The sequence below is a fragment of the Monomorium pharaonis genome, chromosome 1 (assembly GCF_013373865.1).
Source record: "Monomorium pharaonis isolate MP-MQ-018 chromosome 1, ASM1337386v2, whole genome shotgun sequence".
Taxonomy (NCBI): Eukaryota; Metazoa; Arthropoda; class Insecta; order Hymenoptera; family Formicidae; genus Monomorium; species Monomorium pharaonis.
The window spans coordinates 13,505,514-13,530,169 of NC_050467.1; the positions used below are offsets into that span (position 1 = coordinate 13,505,514).

The 24,656-nt window shown below is 28.6% G+C and overlaps 1 protein-coding gene and 1 long non-coding RNA gene across 7 annotated transcripts in view; one reads left to right on the forward strand and one right to left on the reverse strand.

The window, feature by feature from the left end:
- LOC105836904 overlaps positions 1-24,656 on the reverse strand; it is a 117,520-nt gene that overhangs the window by 9,550 nt on the left and 83,314 nt on the right. For all 6 annotated transcript variants that reach the window (XM_036293267.1, XM_036293274.1, XM_036293264.1 and 3 more), the window contains one exon: positions 18,683-18,727. In XM_036293267.1, the coding sequence (XP_036149160.1) occupies positions 18,683-18,727 (45 nt within the window). The remainder of the gene's footprint in view (positions 1-18,682; positions 18,728-24,656) is intronic.
- Positions 1,021-2,412, forward strand: LOC118647780. Its single transcript, XR_004964920.1, has 2 exons — positions 1,021-1,857; positions 1,939-2,412. It is a non-coding gene; the product is annotated as an uncharacterized LOC118647780 (long non-coding RNA).

Sequence of the window (24,656 nt, forward strand, 5' to 3'; positions counted from 1 at the left end):
AATATAAAAAAATGTTTTATACAAAAGTCTTACAGTATAAATATCTCTATTTAACTGTGCTATTTATTATTTAAAAAAAATTAAAAAAAAAAAACTTTCTTTAAAAAATAAATTTTTTCTGAAAAAATAAATAGCACAGTTAAATAGAAATATTTATACTGTAAGACTTTTGTATGAAACATTTTTTTATATTTTGTTTAGTTTGCGAGATATATGGAGAAAACGCAAAAACGTCTCGACTTTGAAAAGTGGTTTCACTCCTTCAAACCGTTTATAAGCACCAACTAAAAATTCCTAAATTCATGTATTTACCCCCTCTACATTTATGCCAAGTTTCATTAAAATCAGAATTTTCGGGTTCGCGAGGTTCCCTTGTTAGTTAAAAAAATAGATTAACTAACCCAACTCTAAAATTTAAAAAATGTCAATTACATTACTAACACATACATATTAGATACCATAAAATTGGCTGAAGTTTAAATACAATAACGTAGTATTCATATCTAATAGTGCGAGCCAGAATCAAATAAAAAATTGTTTAAGAATGCATAAAGGCCTGAACTGTGGACGAAACTTGCAAAAAGCTTTGGAACTATTGTAGAAATATATTGCTATGGAGAATGCTATGTACTCGTCTGGAACTCGCTATAAAAAGGTAGTTTACTCTTTTAATACGGTGCCAGCCGTCTAATAAAAAAATTGTTTAAAAATGCTTAAAGACCGGAACTGTCGACGAAACCTACAAAAAGCTTTGGAACATTATTGCAGAATTGTTAGAAAATGCCATAAAGTTGGCTGGAACTCGCCAGACAGTGGTACTTTACTCTTGTGATGCGGTGCCAACAGCCAAATTAAAAAATTGCTTAAATATATTTAATGTACAGAACTATTGTTAAAATCTATCAGGAACTCTAGAACTATTGCGGGTGCAAGTAGAACTGCTGTTAAAACGTTCAATTTTTATTAATGAGATGCCACGGGAAGTTAGCACCTCATTTTTTAAAATTTCATTTTTTTTAACTAAATCAACGGAACTATTTCTAAAATTTATCAGAAACTCTAGAACTACTTGGGGTGCAAGTAGAACTTTTATGAAAACTTGCGGTGCCAATTTCACAGTAACACGCATAACTCGGTGAAAAATAACCCATCGAATTGATATCAAATTAAGAGAGAATTGATATAAATTGCATTGATTAAATCAAATTGATGTCGATTTGATGGTTATTTCTCTGGAAAATCTATCTTAAAACGATGAATTTTACAACCGTATAAAAATTATTTACAGAAATGCTAACAAAATTTCTCCATTAGTAAAATGTTATCAGAGATTGATATAGGTACAAAATGAATGAAAAATGTATTAGAAACGAGAATGAGAAATGAGCGTAAATAGTTGTTAAAAATTCTATGTAAATATGTAATCATGCCATGTAACCCCCTTCCAAAGTTTGAGAAGTACAAGAAATAAACAAGTATTATTATATGCGGTAGTAATTTTATTATGCAGAGTATAATAACAAATAAAAAAATAACAGTTGGCGCGCGCGAAGCGCGTGCATGTTCTAGTCCTCTTATAAAATAGCCATGTAACCCTAAAGTTGCCTGCTAATCGCGATTGCATTGTTGCCGCTTTATTCCGATCGCGATTGGCTGTCTCGCGCTTGACTCGCTTCGTGTGCGAGAGTCGTGGTTTGACAGTTTAGTCGAGAGTAGCTGTCATTGAATTTTGACAGCTATCATGTGAATATGCATATTGATGTGCACGTAACAAATCGGTTATGTGCATATTATTGCACATTTCTTTTAAAAGAGATTAGTGAGAGAGGGAGAGGGAAGAAATAAAAAAACTTTCAGGTAATAATAAAAAAAGAAATAACATCAAATATAATTTATAATTAAAATAAAAATTTAATTTAAAATATTACATTCTAACAGTCAGCGTCTTCTCTACATATTTGACAGAGCATGAATTTTTTTTGGAAAGAAAGAAGGAAAGAAAAGAGGTGAGAGAGAGAGATGAGGAGAAAGAAGAAATAAGAAGAAAAACATCAGGTAATATAGTAAAATAAAGAATAACATTAAAATTTAATATAACTTATAATTACATCAGGTAATAGTAAAATAAAGAATAACATTAAAATTTAATATAACTTATTATTTAAAATATATTTTAACAGTTCGCGTGTTTTACGTATCTGACAGAACATACATTTTATTAAAAATAGAAAAGGAAAGGAAACATATTACAGACAAAGAAAGAGAGAGAGAGAGAGAGAGAGAGAGAGAGAGAGAGAGAGAGAGAGAGAAAGAGTAAGGGAGAATTAAATAACTTAGAAAATGAAACAGCAATTTTGTGAAGAAACAGCGATATTGAAAAGAAGGAACAGAAAGAGTTAAAAAAAAAACAAAAAAAAAGAACAAAGAAATAAGAGAAAAATCAGGTAATAATGAAATAGAAAGTAACATTAAAATGTAATATAATTAATAATTTAAGTAATAATTTAATTTGAAATAATATATTTTAACCGTTTGCGTATTTTATGTATTAGAGAGAGGAAAAAAGTGAGAGAAAGAGAGAGAGAGAGAGAGAGAGAGAGAGAGAGAGAGAGAGAGAGAGAGAGAAATGGAGAGAGGAAAGAAATAAGAAGGTAAAATATCGGGTAAAATTATTAATTGTTTGTTATAAAAAAAGGGAAATAGAATAAGGAATATTATTAATTTGATATTTTGCGTACTTTTCGTATTTTACAGTTTTCAGAAAGAGAGCAAGAAAGAGATGTGAGAGAGAGAGAGAGAGAGAGAGAGAGAGAGAGAGAGAGAGAGAGAGAGAGAGAGAGAGAGAGAAGGAGAAAGAGAAAAAGAGACAGGCAAAAGGAAGAAATGAGAAAGAAAATATCAGGTGATAATAAAATAAGGAATAACGTTAAAATATAGATAATTTATAATAGGCAATTTTTGGCGATTGTTTGGTACATGTACCAAGGTTGATATTGGTAGGGGTGGAGCTTATCTTGATACGATGTACCACTACCATATACCACTATGAACGCTAAAACGGACTGGTTCTTTTCTCTTTTTTCATACCGCAGATTTGGAAAAAACTATTTTACTTCGTTGCAAGGTATAGCTGGTATCAAACAGAAATGTATCAAAATGGTTAGCTACGCCTTAACCAAAAAGTACCAAACACGCGAAAACGCTCTGGTACATATTGGTACACTTTGGTACATGTATCAAACGATCGCCAAAAATCGCCTAATATAAATAAAAATTTAATTTATAATAATACATTTAACAGTTCGTGTACTTTACGTATCTAACAGAACATAAATTTTATCAGAAAAGGAAAGAGATTAAAAAGAATGAAGGGAAAAAGAGAGAGAGAGAGAGAGTAAGGGAGAAAGAATTTAAAAAAAGAAGCAGCAATATTCGTAGAAAGAAGGAACAGAAAGAGAGTGAAAAAAAGGAAGACAAAGAGAAAAAAGAGTGTAAGAAAGGAGAAACATCAAGTAATAGTAAAATAAAAAATAACATTAAAATATAATATAATTAATAATTTAAATAAAAATTTAATTTAAAATAATATATTTTAACAGTTTGCATATGACAGAGCATGAATTTTTTCAGAAAAAGGGATGGAAAGGAAAGAGATTAGAGAGAAAAAGAAAATGGGAGTGAAAAGGAAAAAATAAGAAGGTAAAATATCAGGTTAAATTGTTAATCGTTTGAATATTATTTATTTTATGTAGTTGGCAGCCCGCAATTATATATGTTATTGGCTATTTTTTTTTATATTATTTTTTTGGCTATATTATTTTTTTGGCTTATTATTTTTTTGCACGCGCGTGCGTGTGTAAAATTATGTAAATTTATAAATAATTACATAGTATTATATAAAATATTTTATTAAAAATTATTTACTTAATTTTTTTAACTTTTTTTATAAATACATACATATGTGTGTGTGTGTTTATAAAAATTAAGTTTAAAAAAATTAAGTAAATAATAATTTTTAATAAAATATGCTTTTATATGATATTATGTAATTATTTATAAAATTACACTTACACGTTTTTTATTCAAAATTGCAGAAGATAAAGGATAGATTAAAGAAAGGGAAAAAGATAAAGAAAGATAAAGATAAAGGTATTTACATTTAAAAAATGGAGAGAGAAAAAAGGAAGAAAGACGAGGTATATAATAATTATTTAAAAAGCTGTTGCGTTATTTTTTTTTTATAAAATAGCATGTTATCTGATATTTCCCCTCATTACTTTTTTTCTTACAATCTTTTCTTCCCTTTCTCATTCTCTTTTGCACTCTATATTTGTTCCCTCTATCTACAGAAGTCATTGTTTCACCTAATTATATTTTAATATAATTTACTTATTTTGCCTATATATTTTACACACCCCATCTATCTATTTATCTGTCTATCTATTTACCCATATCTTTCATTTACTTTTATAAAAATTAAAAAATTAAAATTTTATGTCAAAAAAGATTTAAAAGTTTAAAGATAAATTTAAAAGAAATATATTTATAAACATAATTATACAGACATGATGTGCAATGAGCAAAATTGCGCGCATAGAAAAAGTGTCCGCATTTGGTTTTTAAAGGGTTAAAATAATATAATATATTAAATATATTATATAATTCTTTTTCAATATAAAATTATAATTTTATTTTATCAATATGTTTTTATCATAATTTGTTTTTTAATAAAGTTTAATAATATAGCAAATAATTAATAATATAGGGGAGAAGGTGGTAATATGGCCATCCATTTATATTTTATTTAATAACTTTGTTAATAATTAATATTTTGAGTTGAAATTTTATGATTATATTTATCAAAATATTGCTCATTAGATTTTCAATTCAAAGTTATAAAATATTTATCATATTATATATTATTTATAAAAATGTAACGATACTGCAAAATAGGCCGAAAAGAAATGGGAGGATAAATATGGCTACCACAAAAATAAATGTAAAAAAATTGGTTTTGTTTAAAAATGCCACAGTATTTTGTTAGAAACATATATTTATATAAAATAAGATGTTATATCGAAACAGATGATTTTTATTCACATTTAATGGAAATTAAATAAAAATAATTTTAAATCTAAAGGACCCTATTATATAAAAAATTTGAAAAAATGAACAGCCTTAAATTAAACCTTTAATCGATTTATCGAGAAATTTTGTCGAAATAGAGATCTCGAAAGTGACTATTACTAGCACACTTAGATGGCCATATTGACAACATCCTATATCATCGTTCAATTTTGTATAACTCGAAATATATACAGCCGAATAAAGAGTTAAATAATAAAAAAGTTCCCAAGTGTACATACATTTGGATGATAATGTGGTTAAGTTTAAAAAGAATGAGAAAGTATGTGTAATTAAATTTTAAAATGTACCTTAAAAAATTTTCGAAATCTTTAAAAGTAAAAATGCTTTATAATAAATGTTGACTGTTGTGCTTTGTCATATTAGCATCTTTATATAACAGTAGGCTACTAAACAAATGATATCATGAATAATTATTAAAATTCGTCAGCTAATAATGGAGTTAATATGGGTAGCCATATTATGTCCACGTTGGCTATATTACCATTTTCTCCTCTACTATATTAAATGTGTATCTAATACATTATATATATTGTAAAAGTCTTTTCCAATATAAAATTATAATTATTTTATTTTATTAATGTAATTTATGTTTTTTAAGTTTAGAAATATAGTAAATATTATTTCAATATAAAATATAAAATTATAATTATTATTTTATTTTATAAATTTGTTTTTTATTAAAAATTTAATAATATAGTATAATATATATTTAAGGTGGTTCTCCAAAAAAATCATTTTCTTAGAAATTTTTTGAAAATTAAACTATATCTTAATGAGACTATGATGCATGCAAAAAAACTGAAAAAATTATGAAAAAACCTATGAAATATTTTGTAAAATATTCATTTTATTTTAATAATATTATGCATAAGAAAATAAGAAAAAGAATCAATTGATACAAAAAACCACAAAACTGTTTTTACAAAAAACATGATATTAATAATTATATTTTTTATATAAATATGATTTTTTTAAAATAACTATGTATATTTTTGACATTATTACCTGGTTTTATATTTGTTTTCCTTCTTTTTCTCCATTTCTCTTTCTCTCTCTCTCTCTCTTTATCTATATATTTTTTTAAAAGCACGACATTGTTTACTGTATAATACAGAACATTTTATATAAATTATGAAATATTTTGTGAAATATTCATTTTTTATTATTTTATTTTAATAATATGCACAAAATAAGAAAAAGAATTTAAAAACCATGACATTTTGTGCATATAAATATTTGTTAGAATAGCATGCTTTTTTATAAAAAACAGTTATGTGGTCTTTTTATACCAATAGATTGTTCTTATATTATTTTATACATAATATTATTACAATAAAATGATAAAAAATGAATATTTTACGAAATATTTTATAGTTTAGTTTCTTGCATAACAAGAAATATTTTATAAAAATTATAAAATATTTCGTAAATTATTCATTTTTTCTCGTTTTATTGTAATAATATTATGCATAAAATAATAATAAGAATTTATTGGCATAAAAAGACAACATAACTGTTTTTTACAAAAAAGCATAATATTTCAACAAATATTTATATGCACAAAATAATTTTTTGTGAAAACAGCTATATGGTTTTCTTATATTAATTAATTTTTTTTTTATTTTGTGCATAATATAAATTATAAAAATAAAATGATAAAAAATGAATATTTTAGAAAATATTTTATAATTTGTATGTTGCAAAATGTTTTTTATTATACAGAAAACTAAGCTATGAAATATTTTGTAAAATATTTACTTTTTGATTATTTTATCTCAATATTTTTATGCACAAAGTAATGAAGGAAATTATTTATTATATAAAGAAAAGAAAATTAAAAGATAGTAAAGAAAATTTTAAAAAATAAAGAAAGTAGTTTTATGTTAATAATATTATGCACAAAATAATAAAAAGAATCTATTGGTATAAAAAGATTACATAACTGTTTTTTTACTAAAAAAACATGATATTGTATAAAAAGATTACATAACTGTTTTTTTACTAAAAAAACATGATATTGTACTAAATACCTATATGCACAAAAAGATGAGAAAAATTATTTTTTATAAAGAAAATAAAATCTAAAAGAACAGTAAAATAAAGGTGAACATAAAAGTTTATTATAGTTTTTGGACATCTCCAATAATAAGCGAGATATGAATTTTTTAATTTGTACGAATGAGAGCGCACCGAAAGAAGTGCAGGAGCTCGATTCTTGAATTCATTCGCAAAAGAAACGTATTTGCAAATTCTGATCTTATAGAAAAGTTAGAAATTTATTGGCTGTTGTATGGCTTTTAACCAATAAACTTGCAACTTTTTTGTTTGAAAGGGTATTTGCGCATACGTTTCTCTTGCAAATAAATTCAAGAATCGAGCCTCTGAGCCACTTCAGCTATAGCACGGCTCATTGTGTCAAGGATTGGCTGCCGGTTCGAGCGGCTTAGCGCTGCTTTCGGTGCGCTCTTATTTGTTCAATTTAAAAAATTATTATTTTGGCTATTATTGGAGATATCCAAAAACTATAGTAGATTTTTATGTTCACCTTAATCTCGTCTATCTTTCTATTAAGTATTGCATACATTATACGAGACACCGTGTATATAGGGCGTTTTCTGTAAATAGAGACCTCTCTCTGCCCAGAATATACTTCAATATTAAAAAAGCAGCAAGTGCGCAAATTATAGCTAAAAACGTCTATTTTTAAATGCCGTTTGGTATTTTTTGAAAAATTTAGTACAAGATACCAATATGGTGTCAAATTGAGACTATTTTCCCTCATTTATGAACAGAATATTTGAACAAAATATCAAGACACAATATATAGACTTTAAAATGCGTTTTCAGAGTAGCTGAAAATTTCTAGATACTCATTTTAGTTAAAATATTATTTTTTGATACTTCGATCGAATATTCTGCGTGTAACTCACTGATTTTAGTTATAATTTGTTCGAAACTGATGAACAATTATTGCAAACGTATAATATTACAAATTTAAAAATCAGAAATTTTCGAGCTAACTACAAAGGGTTTCAAAATATAGATTATAATATAGCTGAACAATCTAATAGTAATGTGTCTACAACTGGTAATCAACAATCATTTGTATTAAAAAAATACACAAAAAGAAAATGTAACAAATAATATGGCTGGACTATCTAATAATAATTTGTTCGGAACTGATGAACAATTATTGCAAACATATAATATTACAAATTTAAAAATTAGAAATTTTCGAGCTAACTACAAAGGGTTTTAAAATACAGATTATCATAATTTAAGTCAACATTATGTAGAAAAAATGGAAGTCGAGTGTCAATATTGTAGAGGGAAACATTTTCACGCTAAAAAAGTTAACAATAAAGATAACTCATTCAAAGATAGTTGTAATCATGGAAAAGTTATATTGGAACCTTTACCAACATTTTTTAATGAACTACAACAATTATTTTTGGGAAATCATAAAAAATCTAATGAGTTTTTTTAAAAACCTAAGAAGTTACAATGGTGCATTTTCTTTTGCATCTTTTAATGCTAATTTGGTTAATTTTAATGCATAAAAACGAGGACCTTATTGTTTCAAAATTCAAGGTTAAATTTATTACCAAATTAATACTGCATTATATCCTGCTATAAATGAGCAATCAAGTTATGGACAACTTTTTATTCTTGACGCTAACGAAGCTACAGAATGCCGTTTAAATGTAAATACAAATCTTCATGAAGAGTTATTGCGTACATTAGATGACATTATTCGTAATAATAATATATTTGCTCAATCATATCAAATGATGCACGAAGAAGTACTTAATCAAAGAAGTTTAGGTTTAAATATACCTAATTTAAAAATAGGATTTTTAAATAAAAAAACAGGCATTGATCGTGGAAGATATAATGTTCAAAAAATTAATAAAGTTGCTGCAATATTTTCAACTACTGCAGATGGAAATATTCCTGATTGTTATGTTACAATTAGAAACAAATGTGATAAAACTTTAAAATACGTTAGTATGGATCCAAACGTTGAACCTTGGATTTATCCAATGTATTATCCATATGGTACACAAGGTTGGCATGATAATATTAAACAAATCGGATGGAAAACGCGTAACTAGATCCATGTATGTTCAATACCGAATGGCTGTATGTAATAATGTCAATGTTTTTTTAATAGGTAAACGGCTATTTCAACAATGGCTTGTTGATAGCTATGTAAAAATAGAAAAAGATAGAATTAATTGGTGTAAAGAAAATCAAAAACATTTGAGAGTGGAAAAGCACCAAGGACTGATTGACTATTTAGAAAAAAAGTGGCTGATACTAATGTTTATATTGGACGTGTAATAATACTTCCTTCTACATTTATTGGTTCACCTAGAAATATGATGCAAAATTATCAAGATGCGATGACTATTGTTCGCAAATATGGTAAACCAGATATTTTTATTACAATGACTTGTAATCCAAATTGGCTTGAAATTAAAGAAAATTTGCTTCCAAATCAACAACCTAATGATAGACCTGATATTTGCGCTAGAATTTTTGATATAAAAAAAATAATTTGATAGATTTGATTGTTCGACAGAAATTTTTTGGTGAAGTAAAAGCATTTGTTTATGTAATCGAATTTCAGAAACGCGGTTTGCCGCACATACATATGTTAATAACTATGAAACAAAATTGCAAAATTACTAATTTGGAAACTGTTGATAAATATATTTCTGCTGAAATTCCCGATCCTGCTATTGATAAAAATTTACATGAAATTGCCATGAAGAATATGATTCATGGACCATATGGTGATTGGTGTATGATAAATGGAAAATGTTCAAAACATTTTCCAAAATCCTTTCACGAAGAAACAACTATGGATAAAAATGGTTATCCACAATATCGTCGAAGAGACACTGGCATTTTGTATGAGAAACCCGAAGAATTTGTAGTAGATAATCGGTTTGTTCCTTATTGTCCCATATTATCACAAATTTTTAATTGTCATATTAATGTTGAAGTTGTTTCAAGTATTAAGTCAGTAAAGTATTTATACAAATATATTTACAAAGGTCACGATGCAGCATCTGTAGTTATAGAACAAAATGTGAATAATGTAGAAATTGTTCATGACGAAATCAAAGATTTTATTGAAGCACGCTATGTAGGACCAGTTGAAGCTTACTGGCGTTTGTAGGTAAAACATTACAAGAGAAGAGTCATGCTATTATTCGTCTATCTGTACATTTGCCAAATGAACAGAATGTTATTATATCTAATAATTCAAATGAACAAGATTTACAATCTGCTTTAGATCGTATAACAATGTTAATGGATTATTTTAAATAAAATAAACGAAATGTTGATGCACGTCAGTATGTATATACAGATATACCTTTATATTTTGTATTTAAAAAAGTAACATTTAACGGAAAACAAATTTATCGTTGGAAAAAACGTCAATGTCATTTTAACTATATTGGACGCATGTACTCAGTTAGCCCAACTGAAATCGAATTATTTCATTTACGTATTCTTTTATTGAATGTCAAAGGAGCAACATGCTATAATGACTTAAAAACAGTCAATGGTGAATTACATCAAACGTTTACTTCTTCATGTTTAGCTTTAGGCTTAATTGAAGATAATGAAGAATGGAAATGTGCAATAAACGAAGCTTCTATTTGGATGATGCCAAGACAACTTAGGTTACTTTTTGTTCGAATATTAATACATTGCCAACCAGGGCATTCAAAAGAATTGTGGGATGAATTTCAAGTTGCAATGTCAGAAGATTACATACGACAATTTGGACGAGTCACTGGGATAAGAAAAGCTTATATTCAAATTGGTCAATTACTTTGCAAAGAAGATTGGGAACTTTCACAATTTCCAGAAATGGAACAAATAACGATTGAATATGAAAAAGAACATGCCAAACAATTGGAAAAAGAAGTCTTACTTGGTCAACAACAATACAGTCAGTTAAATCATGACCAAAAAATAATTGTTGATTATGTTTTAACTCTTTTAGAAAAAACTGATGGTCAACAATTAAAATGTTTATACATTGACGGTTTATAGATTGACGGTTTATACATTACCTGGAGATTCAGGTAAAATTTTTGTTTATACAACATTATATTATATTACTATTTACTCAAGTCTCAAAACAAAGTTGTTAGTACAATGGCTTTCACTGGTTTCGCTGCAACGTTACTACCGAATGGAAAAACAACACATAAAACTTTAGGTTTGCCCATGCCTCTTTTTGCTGACTCAACATCGAATATAAAAATTCAATCAAAAGAAGCTGAATGTTTGAAGAAAACAGATGTTTTTATTTGGGATGAAGCACCAATGGCACCGCGATATGCTCTTGAAGTGATGGATCACCTTTTGCAAGATTTAATGCAAAATAATCTAAAATTTGGTGATAAAATTGTTATTCTTGGTGGGGATTTCAGACAATTATTGCCAGTACAACAAAACGTTACACGGTCTGAAATTGTAAATTTGTCAATTAAATTTAGCTCATTATGGCAACATTTCAAAATCTTTTCATTAACGGAAAATATGCGTATTTTACGACATGAACAAGAATTTGCTAATTTTTTATTAGATTTGGGAAATGGTACTTTGAATGATCAATTTAATAATATTGAAGTTCTACTGAGATGTGTAGCAGATTTGAACGCAAATATAGTAAAAGATACATACGAAGAAATATTTAAACACTATCAGTATAGACTTACAGCAAAACGTGCTATACTTTCTGCACGAAATGTTGATGTGGAGAAACTAAACAAACAAGTTGTAAATTTACTTGACGAATCAACAGAAAGAGTGTATACAAGTATAGACACTACAGAAACTACTAACGATATTCATGATATTAATAAAACTATTTTAACAGAATATTTGAATACTTTAAATCCAGCGATTCTTCCACCTCATAAACTTCGATTAAAAAAATACACGGTTATCATGTTGATTAGAAATCTCATTAGAAACATCAGCGAAGGTTTATATAATGGAACAACATTGTTAATTTTAAAGTTAAGAAACAATTTGTTAAAATGCGAAATTTTAACTGGTGATAAAAAAGGGGAAATAGTTTTTTTAAATCGCATAACTAAATTGTGAAAACGTTTATTCATTTCTGATGAAAAGAAGACAATTTCCGATAAAAATAGCTTTTGCTATGACAATAAATAAATCACAAGGACAAACATTTGACAAAATTGCATTTTATTTAAGAAAAGATATTTTTAATCATGGTCAACTTTATATGGCATTTTCACGAGTTAGATCTTGGAAATCATTCAAAATTGATTTAGGACAAAAAAGACAAAATAGATTAATAAAAAATTATGTATATACAGAAATGTTTCAATAAGAATGTCTTTAATTGATTTTACAATATAAAAGATAATTGCTATTATACTAATAAATTTTATATAAATATATTTAAAATAAATACAAATAAAAATAAATTTGAATTAATACTTTATAAAGTAATATTTTTTAATATATTTATTGTTTGTTAGCATCCTGTGATGAACAATATATTTTGAGAATGGATTATTCAATATGACCATATTAACATGACTTTGAGGATGTACTATCTGCAATAAGATCATTTGTCGTGAAAAATAAAAACAATTATTTTTTATAATAACAAAAAATTAAAATGTTAAAATTTTGCAACATTTCAAAGTAATAAATTACAATTTAATATTTTACATGAATACTATAATGAAAAAACTTTATGTATATACACATAACTTAGTGAAAAAGAGAGAGGTTCAATGGCGCACAGTACAATTAGACACGTTGCAATTGCTCACCGTGCTATTAGACACGAAACATTGTGCACGGTTCAATTGCGCACAGTTTGTTTGGAAACAGTTCATTTGGACACAGTTCCCTTGGACACAGTTCCTTTGGACACCGTTCGACAGTGGGCAATTGCAACGTGTCCAATTGTACTGTGCGCAAATGAAGGCCTCTCAGTGAAAAATAACTCAGTGATGTCAAATTGATATCAAATTAAGGGAAAATTGATATAAATTGCATTTATTAAATCAAATTGATGTCGATTTAATGGTTATTTCTCACTGGAAGAGTTAGAATGATAAACAGATACAAACAAAAACAAGAAAGATATGAAAAAATAATATGAGCAAAATATAATAGAGTATACAAAGAAATAAAAATAGATGAGAAGTCTTTGTATATTTTAGTGGGGTATAAGAGTAGGGAGTCAGTCAATGATAGCGAGATTTAAGTGCGGAAACAAGGCATCAGGGAATAGATATTGGAAAAAAGAAAAAGTGTAGGCTATACAATTTAAAAGTAGAGACTTTAGTACACTTATTAGAAGAATTTACAGAATTGCGAAGACAAAATTTCTCTGTTAGGAAAATGTTATCAGAGGTAAATATAGGTACAAAATGGATGAAAAATGTATTAAACACAAGAAATGACAAAGACAAGCATAAATAGTCATTAAGAATCCTATGTTATTATGTAATTAAGCTATGTAATCTTTTTTCAAAGGCCGAAATGTTTAAGAAATAAACGAGTTGTATATATGTTATATGCAATAGTAATTTTATGCAGGGTGTAATAACAAATAAAAAAATAACATTTGGCGCGCGCGAAGCGCGCGCATGTTCTAGTATCTAAAAAAAGGCATATAAAGTCGATTGCTCGCATTTCTCGAAGTTTATTGTTGTCGCTTTTCCGCAATGCCGATTGGTTCTCTCGCTGCGCTTACTTCGTGTTGCAAGAGTGGCTGTCATTGCTGAATTTTGACAGCTGTTAAATTTGTATAGATATTATTGTATAGATATTGTATAGATATCTATACAATTATCGGTGTGATTTATGTTTAAAAAATAAAAAGTAAAAAGTAAAGTAGCGTGCGCGAAGCGCGCGCCTGTGGTGTCTAGTTTCATTAAAAAATGACGGCTAAATCGCAAAAATTTACGAATTGTTGTATTTTTTTCACAATTCGTAAAGGATTCCGTACCATTCTTAACGGAAAATTTCTTTCTGTAAATTTGGCTAATTTTTAAATATGTTGTAGTTTTTGTCATTTTGAACAAATGTCTTAATACACAACTTGATCCTATGAGCCGTTTCCGCTCTACAAGCCCTGAAAGGTCTAGATTTGACACGTAAAGGTATAGATTTTTCGACTCGATATATGTGACCCTCGTGTGTGTGTGTGTGTGTGTGTGTGTGTGTGTGTGCGTGTGCGTGTGTGTGTGTGTGTGTGGAGAGAGGGTGAGAGTGAGACAATATTCACGTTTCCGGAATGCGACAACACATCAATTACGGATAGCATACAACTCTCTTGAAAATTACGATATTAATAACGACAATATTCTTGGATATTACTGTACTTGCCAATCCGGAGCAAGAACTGTTAGATGCTATGCACACGTAGCAAACGTAATCTGGTTTTTGGACTACGGAAGAAACTAATCAAATATACAGTACCCTGACGCATCTTTACTTCATTCCGTATTATATGCTGGTCAGAGATCATTACAGCAAAATCCATACAATCTAATACTCATTAATAATGTTGTAATATTAATTAACACCCTCCTCCGCACGCACGCATGCACACACAAAGCAGAGAGAATTTGGAGTCAAAAATTGCTATGAAAGTGACAAACCATGGGTCCTTACCTCTGCTGACACTCGCACGCACGCACGCACGCACGCACGCACGCACGCACGCACGCACGCACGCACGCACGCACGCACGCACGCACGCACGCACGCACGCACGCACGCACGCACGCACGCACGCACGCACGCACGCACGCACGCACGCACGCACGCACGCACGCACGCACGCACGCACGCACGCACGCACGCACGCACGCACGCACGCACGCACGCACGCACGCACGCACGCACGCACGCACGCACGCACGCACGCACACACCACATAACCGAGGCGTCACATATATCGAGTTGAAAAGCTTATACCTTTACGTGTCAAATTTGGACCTTCCAGGGTTTGTAGAGCGGAAACGGCTCGTAGCATCAAATTGTGAATTAAGACATTTATTCAGAATGACGAGAACTACGACATATCCAAAAATTAGTCAAATCTGTGAAAAGAAATTTTCCCTTAAGAATGGTGCAAGGTCCTTTTGGATAATTAACAACTTATTATCACTGAAAATAATGGGATTGATATTCGCAGATTATTTTTTATAAAATACACAATTTTAGTAAGGCAAATTCAATAAAAAGATGCAAAAATTGTGAACTTTTCTACATTTTTTCTAAATTTCTCCATGAATCCATTCTCAAAAACTATTTTATGCACGATCAGTTTATGAATTTATTTATTAGTATATATTAATAGACATAAATTTATAAAGTTATAGGGCAGTAAATTTAAAATAATAAAAATTGTTGCTATTAATTTTTTTAAGCATACATTTTTCTTATATGCATTTTTTAATAGAATTTCATATACATGTGTTTTGGAGATCGCTGATTACAATGCTGGAGTCAAAATTGGAAAATTTTCCAAATTGAAGATCCAATAGGGTGGACAAAATTAATAAATAGACCAATTTATTTTACTTTGAGTATTTGGAAGGTTCTGAGATCGCTGATTACAAATCTGAAATCGGAATTAGAAAATTAAAAATAGCAGACTCAATATGGCAAAAAAGTTTTAAAAGGTGGTCAGATTTATTTATAATCAGATATGCATTTGAATTTTGAGGGTATTTGGGTTTTTTTTTTCAGAGTAGATTTGTGAAATCTGCGAACTTTCTTTATGTATCACTCAGAAAAAGATGTTTCTTCCATTCATACAAATAGCATTGTAATGCAATAACTTTGCAAGATATTACAGTATCGATTTGTTCAATCTACAATTTTTGACTTCGGATTCGTAATTGGCAATCACTAAAACCTTTAAATACCCAAATTCAAGTGAATTAGCCCTTCTTTTAAAAAACTTGGTCGCCATATTTCTATAACTATTCTAAATATTTTAATTTTGAGTTCAGATTTATAATCAGCAATCCCAAAACTCACAGATACCCGAATTGAAATAAAGTAACTCATTTTTCGAAACTTGATCTACCAAAGTGAGTCCGCCATTTAAAATTTTTTAAATTTAGATTCCAGATTTATAATTAATGATCCTAAAAACTCCCAGATACTCAAATTGAAATAAATTGGTTCATTATTCATTAATGTCGTCCACCATATACACCATCTTGAGTTTTGAAAATTTTCCAATTCTAATTTCTCCAGATTCGTAATCAACGACCCCAAAAACATGTATACAAAATGCCATAAAAAACGCAAGTAAGAAAAAATTTGTGCTTCAAAGAACCAATAGCCAACAATTTCCATTTTAAATTTAGTACCGTTTAGCAGTATTCGTCAAAGCGTCCGGCCGGCTGCTTGATTGCACCGCGCCTGACGGCGCGAACTTCACTGCCTATGGTTAGAAAATTTCAAAGGTTCATCATTTAAAAACAATTGAACACTCCAAACTTTTTGCTATTGATTTTTCGACTCAGTTTTTCATGAGGAATACGTATATGCCGACTCCTGCGGTTGATTTAAAACACCCTGTATAATAAAGTGTTTATCAATTTAAATAAAAATTAATATTTTTAAACTTAAGGTAAATTTATCTAGAAAACTATATAAAACCGCTGATTAATTCATAAAAAAAAGTTGATCAGTATCCTTATCTGTATAACATAAGTGAAAGTCATTGGCGCAATGTCCTTTAATCTAAATAATTATTAATTGTGCATCAAGAGTATCAAATAAAGTTTTTAAGAATTTATTTTTATATAATAGGTGAGAATTTAACTTATACTCTCTAAAGTAAGAAACTAATGACATTTTTATTCCTCTAATTAGATATATTATGCCAAAATCGTATTTAAAATATTTTCATGATTTTATGATTTAAAGTTTTAATAATTCAAAACATTCAAATTCTTGGAAAATTTGAATGTCATTGTTACAACAAATGAGTGACATCCAACTATATAAAACTTTGAAACTTTGTAAAGTTATATTTGAAAATATCACTATATAACAAATCGATGTGCGTAAAAAATTTTGTTATTAGTAATAACTTATTGTCCTACAATCATTTTGTGTACTATGTATTATTGTTTGTTGCTGTGTACAAAATTCATAATTGAAACTATCAATTGTAAAATGTTTCAGTTTTTTTTACAAGTTCGCTATTACACTTATAATTTCAACATTAAATTTAAAATTCAAATAAATCATATTGCTCAGTATTGTATATTATGTTGTATATTATATTCATTAAAAAATTACATTTTTGCATTCGATATATAAGATAAACAGGACTTGAAGAGTGCTAGTCATGTTTTTCTTTATACCGATATATCTACACGTAAAGTAATAATGATGTTGATATCTTAACAATTTTTGGAAGATAATTAAATAATTGGATATTTACTAGTTGTAATACACAGAAACCTCTAAGGAACTAAAGCAAATTTCTGACATTTTTTTATCAGAAAATATCTTTAAATTGGTAAGTATGTAACGCTCGTGTAATTTATAAAAATAATATATCAATAAAGGTCAAGGAGATGAGCAAATTAAGATGTAGCGAGAGAATAAGTAATTTTATTCGAAATAAATAGATTTAAATTAGATTTAAATCTAATTTACATAAAGTTATTTTAAATAAAATTACTTATTCTCTCGCTACATCTTAATTTGCTCGTCTCCTTGATCTTTATTGATATATTGTTTCTTTAAATTGGCTTTACAAAATTCCAAATTTTACACAAAGTACACATACAAATAAAGAATGTGAATTCACGTTAATAACAAAAGACAAATTCGTATTAATCTATCTCTGTATCAGTACTTTGTTTCAGGATTTCCTTAATATAATATCGAAAAACCTTCTTCACATATGCTCGACGTATATGAGTAATGTTCGTAGGAATTATAATCAGAGACTGCAGTTTTGGCAAACTTCTATGAGAAAGAAAGATATACAGTTCTTATTTTCTTCTATCTTTTCTGATCTCTTTCACTAAAAAGTTGATGAACTAATAAAGAATGACTTTCTTGTAGCTAATCATTAATTATAGTAGTAGTGAGTGGAGATAGTGATACAACAAGGTTTAGCGCGTGAAAAAAAGGTTACAAGGCACAAAGCCTTAAAGTCTTTAAACCGTGTTACGAGGTTCCAGTGTATTTACATATTTCACAAACTTGACTAATATTATAAGTTTTCTATAGCAAAATTGACAAATTGGAATAATGTGCGTTTAATTTCTATCAATGTAAAAAATAAGTGAGTAAGGCACGAATATTATGCACGCTAATGCGAGAATAACATTACGCTAGCCATGATGGGCCATACTAATTACGAAATCACGATAATGTGAATGCGTATAATATACAATGAGGTACAAATTCTTATAAATTAATCCTTTACATTAACGATATATATAATACTACTTTATAGGTATAATACCTTCCCAAGCATCCTCTCGTTGTTTGTTGGCTAATCTTCTTTTCTCTGAAATAAAAAAATCTTTTTTAAGTAATTGTTCAGTATAAGAGCAACCTCATCGATTTGGTTGTAACTTCACTATTTTGTATATTTTGGTGCGTAAAACACGAATCTGCAAGAAAAAATTGTCGATCTCAACTAGGAAAAAAGTTATTAAGCACTAAAATTGATAGAGTTGCGTGGTTAGGATTTCTGTCATATTGACATGATGTAGACTATGTAGACGCATCTGACCATGCGCAAGGACATAAAATGCATGAAATTACAGTAATAAAGAGAGAGAAAGAGAGAGTGAGAGTGAGAGAGTGAGAGAAAGAGAGAGAGGGGGGGGAGGGGGAGAGAGAGAGAGTGTGTAATACAACTGTAACAGGGTAATGAAAATGCAAATTAAAAAATAATGCATTACTTATTATTTTTTTAATAAATAATTATTTCTTTACTCATTAATTATTAAAAAAGTAATGCGTAATAAAAAAAATCGCATTACTTATTTCAAAAGTAATGCGTAATGAAAAATATTGCATTACTTATTAAAAAAGTAATGCGTAATGAAAAAAATCACATTACTTATTAAAAAAGTAATGTATAATGAAAAAAATTGCATTACTTATTAAAAAAGTAATGCGTAATGAAAAAAATCGCATTACTTATTTTAAAAGTAATGCGTAATGAAAAAAATCGCATTAATTATTAAGAAAGTAATGCGTAATTAAGGATCTTCGCATTAGTTATTGAAAAAATATTTTTTAATGAAATAGTAATGCATTACAAAAAGTAATGCATTACTTTAATTAATCTTTATTACTTCAAGCATATATACAAAGTAATGCATTATTTAGAACCCTGTCAATTCGTGACCACATAATTTGAATTTTATGTTACATTTTATTTTTGATTCGGTTTAAGTCAAGTGCATGCTCATTATTTCATATTGAATAAATGTATGAAAAATATCCGAAAATGTTGTTTTTTACGGTTAGCATCATTGTTAATTATAATTCAATCTAATTGAACTCGGACTGCAAAATATTTTAATATCGAATTAATTATTTAAAAAATAATGCGTAATAGGAACAATCGCATTAATTATTTCAAAAGTAATGAAAAAAATCGCATTACTTATTTCAAAAGTAATGCGTAATGAAAAAAATCGCATTACTTATTAAAAAAGTAATGCGTAATGAAAAAAATCGCATTACTTATTAAAAAAGTAATGCGTAATAAAAAAAATCGCATTACTTATTAAAAAAGTAATGCGTAATGAAAAAAATCGCATTACTTATTAAGAAAGTAATGCGTAATTAAGGATCTTCGCATTAGTTATTAAAAAAGTATTTTTTAATGAAACTGTAATGCATTACAAAAAGTAATGCATTATTTAAAACCCTGAACTGTAACCACTGTTAATAGTTTAGTACACTGATAAATTGTATTTTGTTTATAAATATTCTATGTATATAAATACTGTTCTATGTATATAAATACAAATTGACCTATTCTCTGCTTTTATGTCGGTAAGTCAAAAATTATAAAAAATGATAATTTATAATATTGTCCATTAATGCGCATGGACAGTATTCTTGCGGCAATCTTCAATAAGTCTTTTATTTGCACCTTCCTTCAATCAATATACCTTATACTTCATAATACAAGTTATCCTTGTAATTTGTATTAAATTATGAAATTACACGAATTCCTTGCATTAATTGATAAAATTGTATTTTGTTAAAGCAGAGAATAAGTCGTATACGGAAATTTTTTCATATACGACTTATTCTCTGCTTTAACAAAATACAATTTATCAGTGTACTAAACTATTAACAGAGGTTACAGTTGTATTACACACTCACTTTCTCTCTCTCTCTCTCTCTCTCTTTCCCTCTCTCTATTACTGTAATTTCAAGCACTTTTATGACCTTGCGCATGGTCAAGATGCGTCTACATCATGTCGATATGACAAAAATCCTAACCACGCAACTATCAACTTTAGTGCTTAATAACTTTTTTCCTAGTTAAGACCGACAATTTTTCCTTGCAGATTCGTGTTCTACGCACCAAAATCTACAAATAGTAAAGTTACAGCAAAATCGAGATTGCCCTTTTTTAAAACACACACATATATACACAAACACACGCGCGGGTAAATGATATGGTATGTTCATGTGTATGTATCAAGAGGCACGGTAGCGCTAAGTGTACGCAACTACACAGTACGCGAGTGACACTGCCTCTATTTACGTGAGACGTCGTTGCGAAATCCGTAGATCATCGGATCTCAATAACGGCTGAATCGATTCATTTTTAAATGAGCTTAATGAATAGCTTAAATCTGGCTTGTATAACAAAAGTGTTTTTATTTTTCCATTACGTGACTTACGAACAAAGATATCGCAATTTAAAGTTTCACATCAAGAGTAAAATATTTAAGAAACGTCGTTATTATCATTATTGTCATTATCGTCGTCGTCGCCCAGAACAGATGGTGGAGATTTATATTGTTGCTTTCCGCGCGATAAGTGGCTTACGATTTTACGAGTTGTCACGGACACGAGAAGTTACTTGTCATGATTGGCGGTCGACATCGTGCCGAGGAGCCGACACAAACGGACGTAGTCACATCTCTTTGAAATCGTGATAATTACACATACACACACACACACGCACGCAAGCACGCACGCACGCACGCACGCACGCACGCACGCACGCACGCACGCACGCTCGCACGCACGCACGCACACTGGCGCAAAAAAACAAAACAAAACAAAATTTTTGACCGATTTTTAGGCAATCTTCAAAGTGATGCAACTTTGCGAAAAATCATCCAAATTACATGTACTTTTTTTTAAATTAAAGGGCAAAGACTCTACTTTGAGAATCCCTACGCGAAAGTTTGATTTGTTAAGTGCGAACCTTTTGTATCGCATAAAAACCAAACATGTTTTTTCATAAAAAAAAAATAAAAGTTTGTTATCATTTTTCACAAGTTTCTCGTTAAAATCTGGCTAATATTAATCCAGATTCTTAAAGTTCATTCTTTTCTAAGCAATTTATAAAAAAAAACATGTCGATACGATGTTTTTTATCGATTGCACACGAGTTTGAAATTTACACTGCATTTTAGGGTATTTTAGCGAATAAATACGGTATTTTTTGAATATCATGAATTTTCAGTATCAATATGATATTGCACATTGATTTTATTAAGCTAATCGGAAAAGTCCTTTACCGTTTTTCCATTTTCACAATAGTTAACGAGTTATTGATTTATAAAATTTGCTGTATTAGCCCGGCCTACTGCCAAATGCAAGCGCGCCAAGCGCCTCCCCCCCCCAGCGTTGAGCCTTGAATTGTTAAGCGCGCGGGGGGAATTGTTTTAACAATCGGGAATGGCTACGCACAAGCGACGCGTAACGCTGAATTCTCCCTTCAAGTTATAATAGTTCCTTACTTTTTAATAAAAATAAAATTTTCTAACGACAAAAAGTATGCGTGTACGTGTACACGGAGAGAATTTCTCTCTTAAAATTTACCCTCAAAATCTGGCAATTGTGAGATAATGTATGACCTCGAGGAACTTTGCTATACTTTTTAGTAAAATTTACTATACTTTTAGTAAATTGTACTAAAAGCATAGTAAATTTCACTATACTTTTAGTAAATTTTACTAAAAAGTATAGTAAAATTCCTCGAGGTCATACATTATCCCACAATTATCAGATTTCGAGGGTAAATTTTAAGAGAAAATTCTCTCCGTGTACAAAAAATATCAGTTCTAATGCTTAAAGAAGCGATTACTAAATTTATTTTTTTAATAAATAATGATTATTTTTAATAAAAAATATTGTTTTTATAATAGTCTTAAACGTCGTAAACTGTCATTATAAGTTTTAAAAGAAGTTGTTATTATATGTTCAAAACAAAATTTATACTTTTTCAAAAAAATTAGAAAATTTTATCGATTAAAATGGAAATAACAACCAAATAAAATGTTTGTTTCAACTTTATATTCTTAAATAAAAATTAAATAATTAGGATATTTATATTTTTAATAAAATTAATCCTTGTGATAGGCTTATAATACACGGAAAAAACTTTATGGTAAAAATTACTATGGTAAGTAGTAAACGCGGGCCAAGGAGGAATTATGAAAATTTTTATTATGTTTCTCATCAAATTACGATAATATTTACACTACTTTATGATATAATTCTCTGAAATTTTTTCTTACAGTTCGTGGTTACTATCATAAATAATAAATCATACATAATTTTACTATAAAATTTGCTTCATATAGATTTACGAGTATGAATTTATTAAATGTTTGAAAACTTATAAACAATATTTATTTAATTCAAGAAAATTTTAGTATGTAATGTGTGTGTGTGTGTGTGTGTGTGTGTGTGTGTGTGTGTGTGTGTGTGTGTGTGTACATACACGAAAATGTTAAACATTATTTGTTTTATGTAAAGTGAGATGCTTATTATCAACAGAATATTTTTTTCAACCATTAGAGATAAAATAATTATTAAAAAAAATAAAATTAAAAGTAAATAATTAATTTTCTTAAAACTATTATAGAATCATATTTTTCTACGTGTGCGTGTGTAGTAATCAGCATGAATAGTAATAGTGATATAAAATCGCGAACTAAGGAATAATTATTTTCCTGTCACAAAGTAATTATTCTTTAGCTCGCGTATGTATGCACACGCGTTAGTTATGTATTACATACTAAAATTTTCTTGAATTAAATAAATATTGTTTATAAGTTTTCAAACATTTAATAAATTCATGTACTTGTACAAATCTACACGGAGAAAATTTTGTAGTAAAATTATGTATGATTTATTATTTAAGATAGTAACCACGAACTGTAAGAAAAAATTTCAGAGAATTATATGTCATAAAGTAGTGTAAATTGTATTATCGTAATTTGATGACAAACATAATAAAAATTCTCATAATTCTTCCTTGGCCCGCGTTTACTACTTATCATAGTAATTTTTACCATAAAGTTTTATCCGTGTATTATAAATCTATCACAAGGATTAATTTTATTAAAAATATAAATATCCTAATTATTTAATTTTTACTTAAGAATATAAAGTTGAAACAAACATTTTATTTGGTTGTTATTTCCATTTTAATCGAAAATTTTCTAATGTTTTTTGAAAAAGTAAATTTTGTTTCGAGCATATAACAACAGCTTCTTTTAAAATTTATAATGACAGTTTACGACGTTTAAGACTATTATCAAAAAAATATTTTTTATTAAAAATAATCGTTATTTATTAAAAAAATAAATTTAGTAATCGCTTCTTTAAGCATTAGAACTGATATTTTTTGTACACATGTATGTACACGTACACGCATACTTTTTGTCGTTAGAAAATTTTATTTTCATTAAAAAAAGTAAGGGACTATTATAACTCGAAGCGTTACGCGTCGCTTGTGCGTAGCCATTGCCGATTGTTGTAACAACTCCCCCCGCGCGCCTAGCATTCAAGGCTCAACGCTGGAGAGGCGCGCTTGCATTTGCCGGTATGCCAGGCTAATACAGCAAATTTTACAAATCAATAACTCGTTAACTATTACGAAAATGAAAAAATGGTAAAGGACTTTTCCGTTCAGCTTAATGCGCTCTACCTGCTTATAAAGATTGCATAAATCTTTACAAAATACCCTGTATATACAGAATGGCTGAAATTTTTTACACAGCGCTTGCATAGAGATAGAATAGACCAAACTGAGAAAGTCCTCTATCATTTTGCAATTTTCGCAATAATTAATGAGTTATTAATGTTTAAAAAATAGCCGATTTGCCCGGCCCACCGCCAAACATCGACAAGCGCGTGACAGCGTGAGACGAGATACGACCACCCAGCGAGACGCGCGATTGCTAAGGGGTTGTTTACAAGCTTATATACATATATAC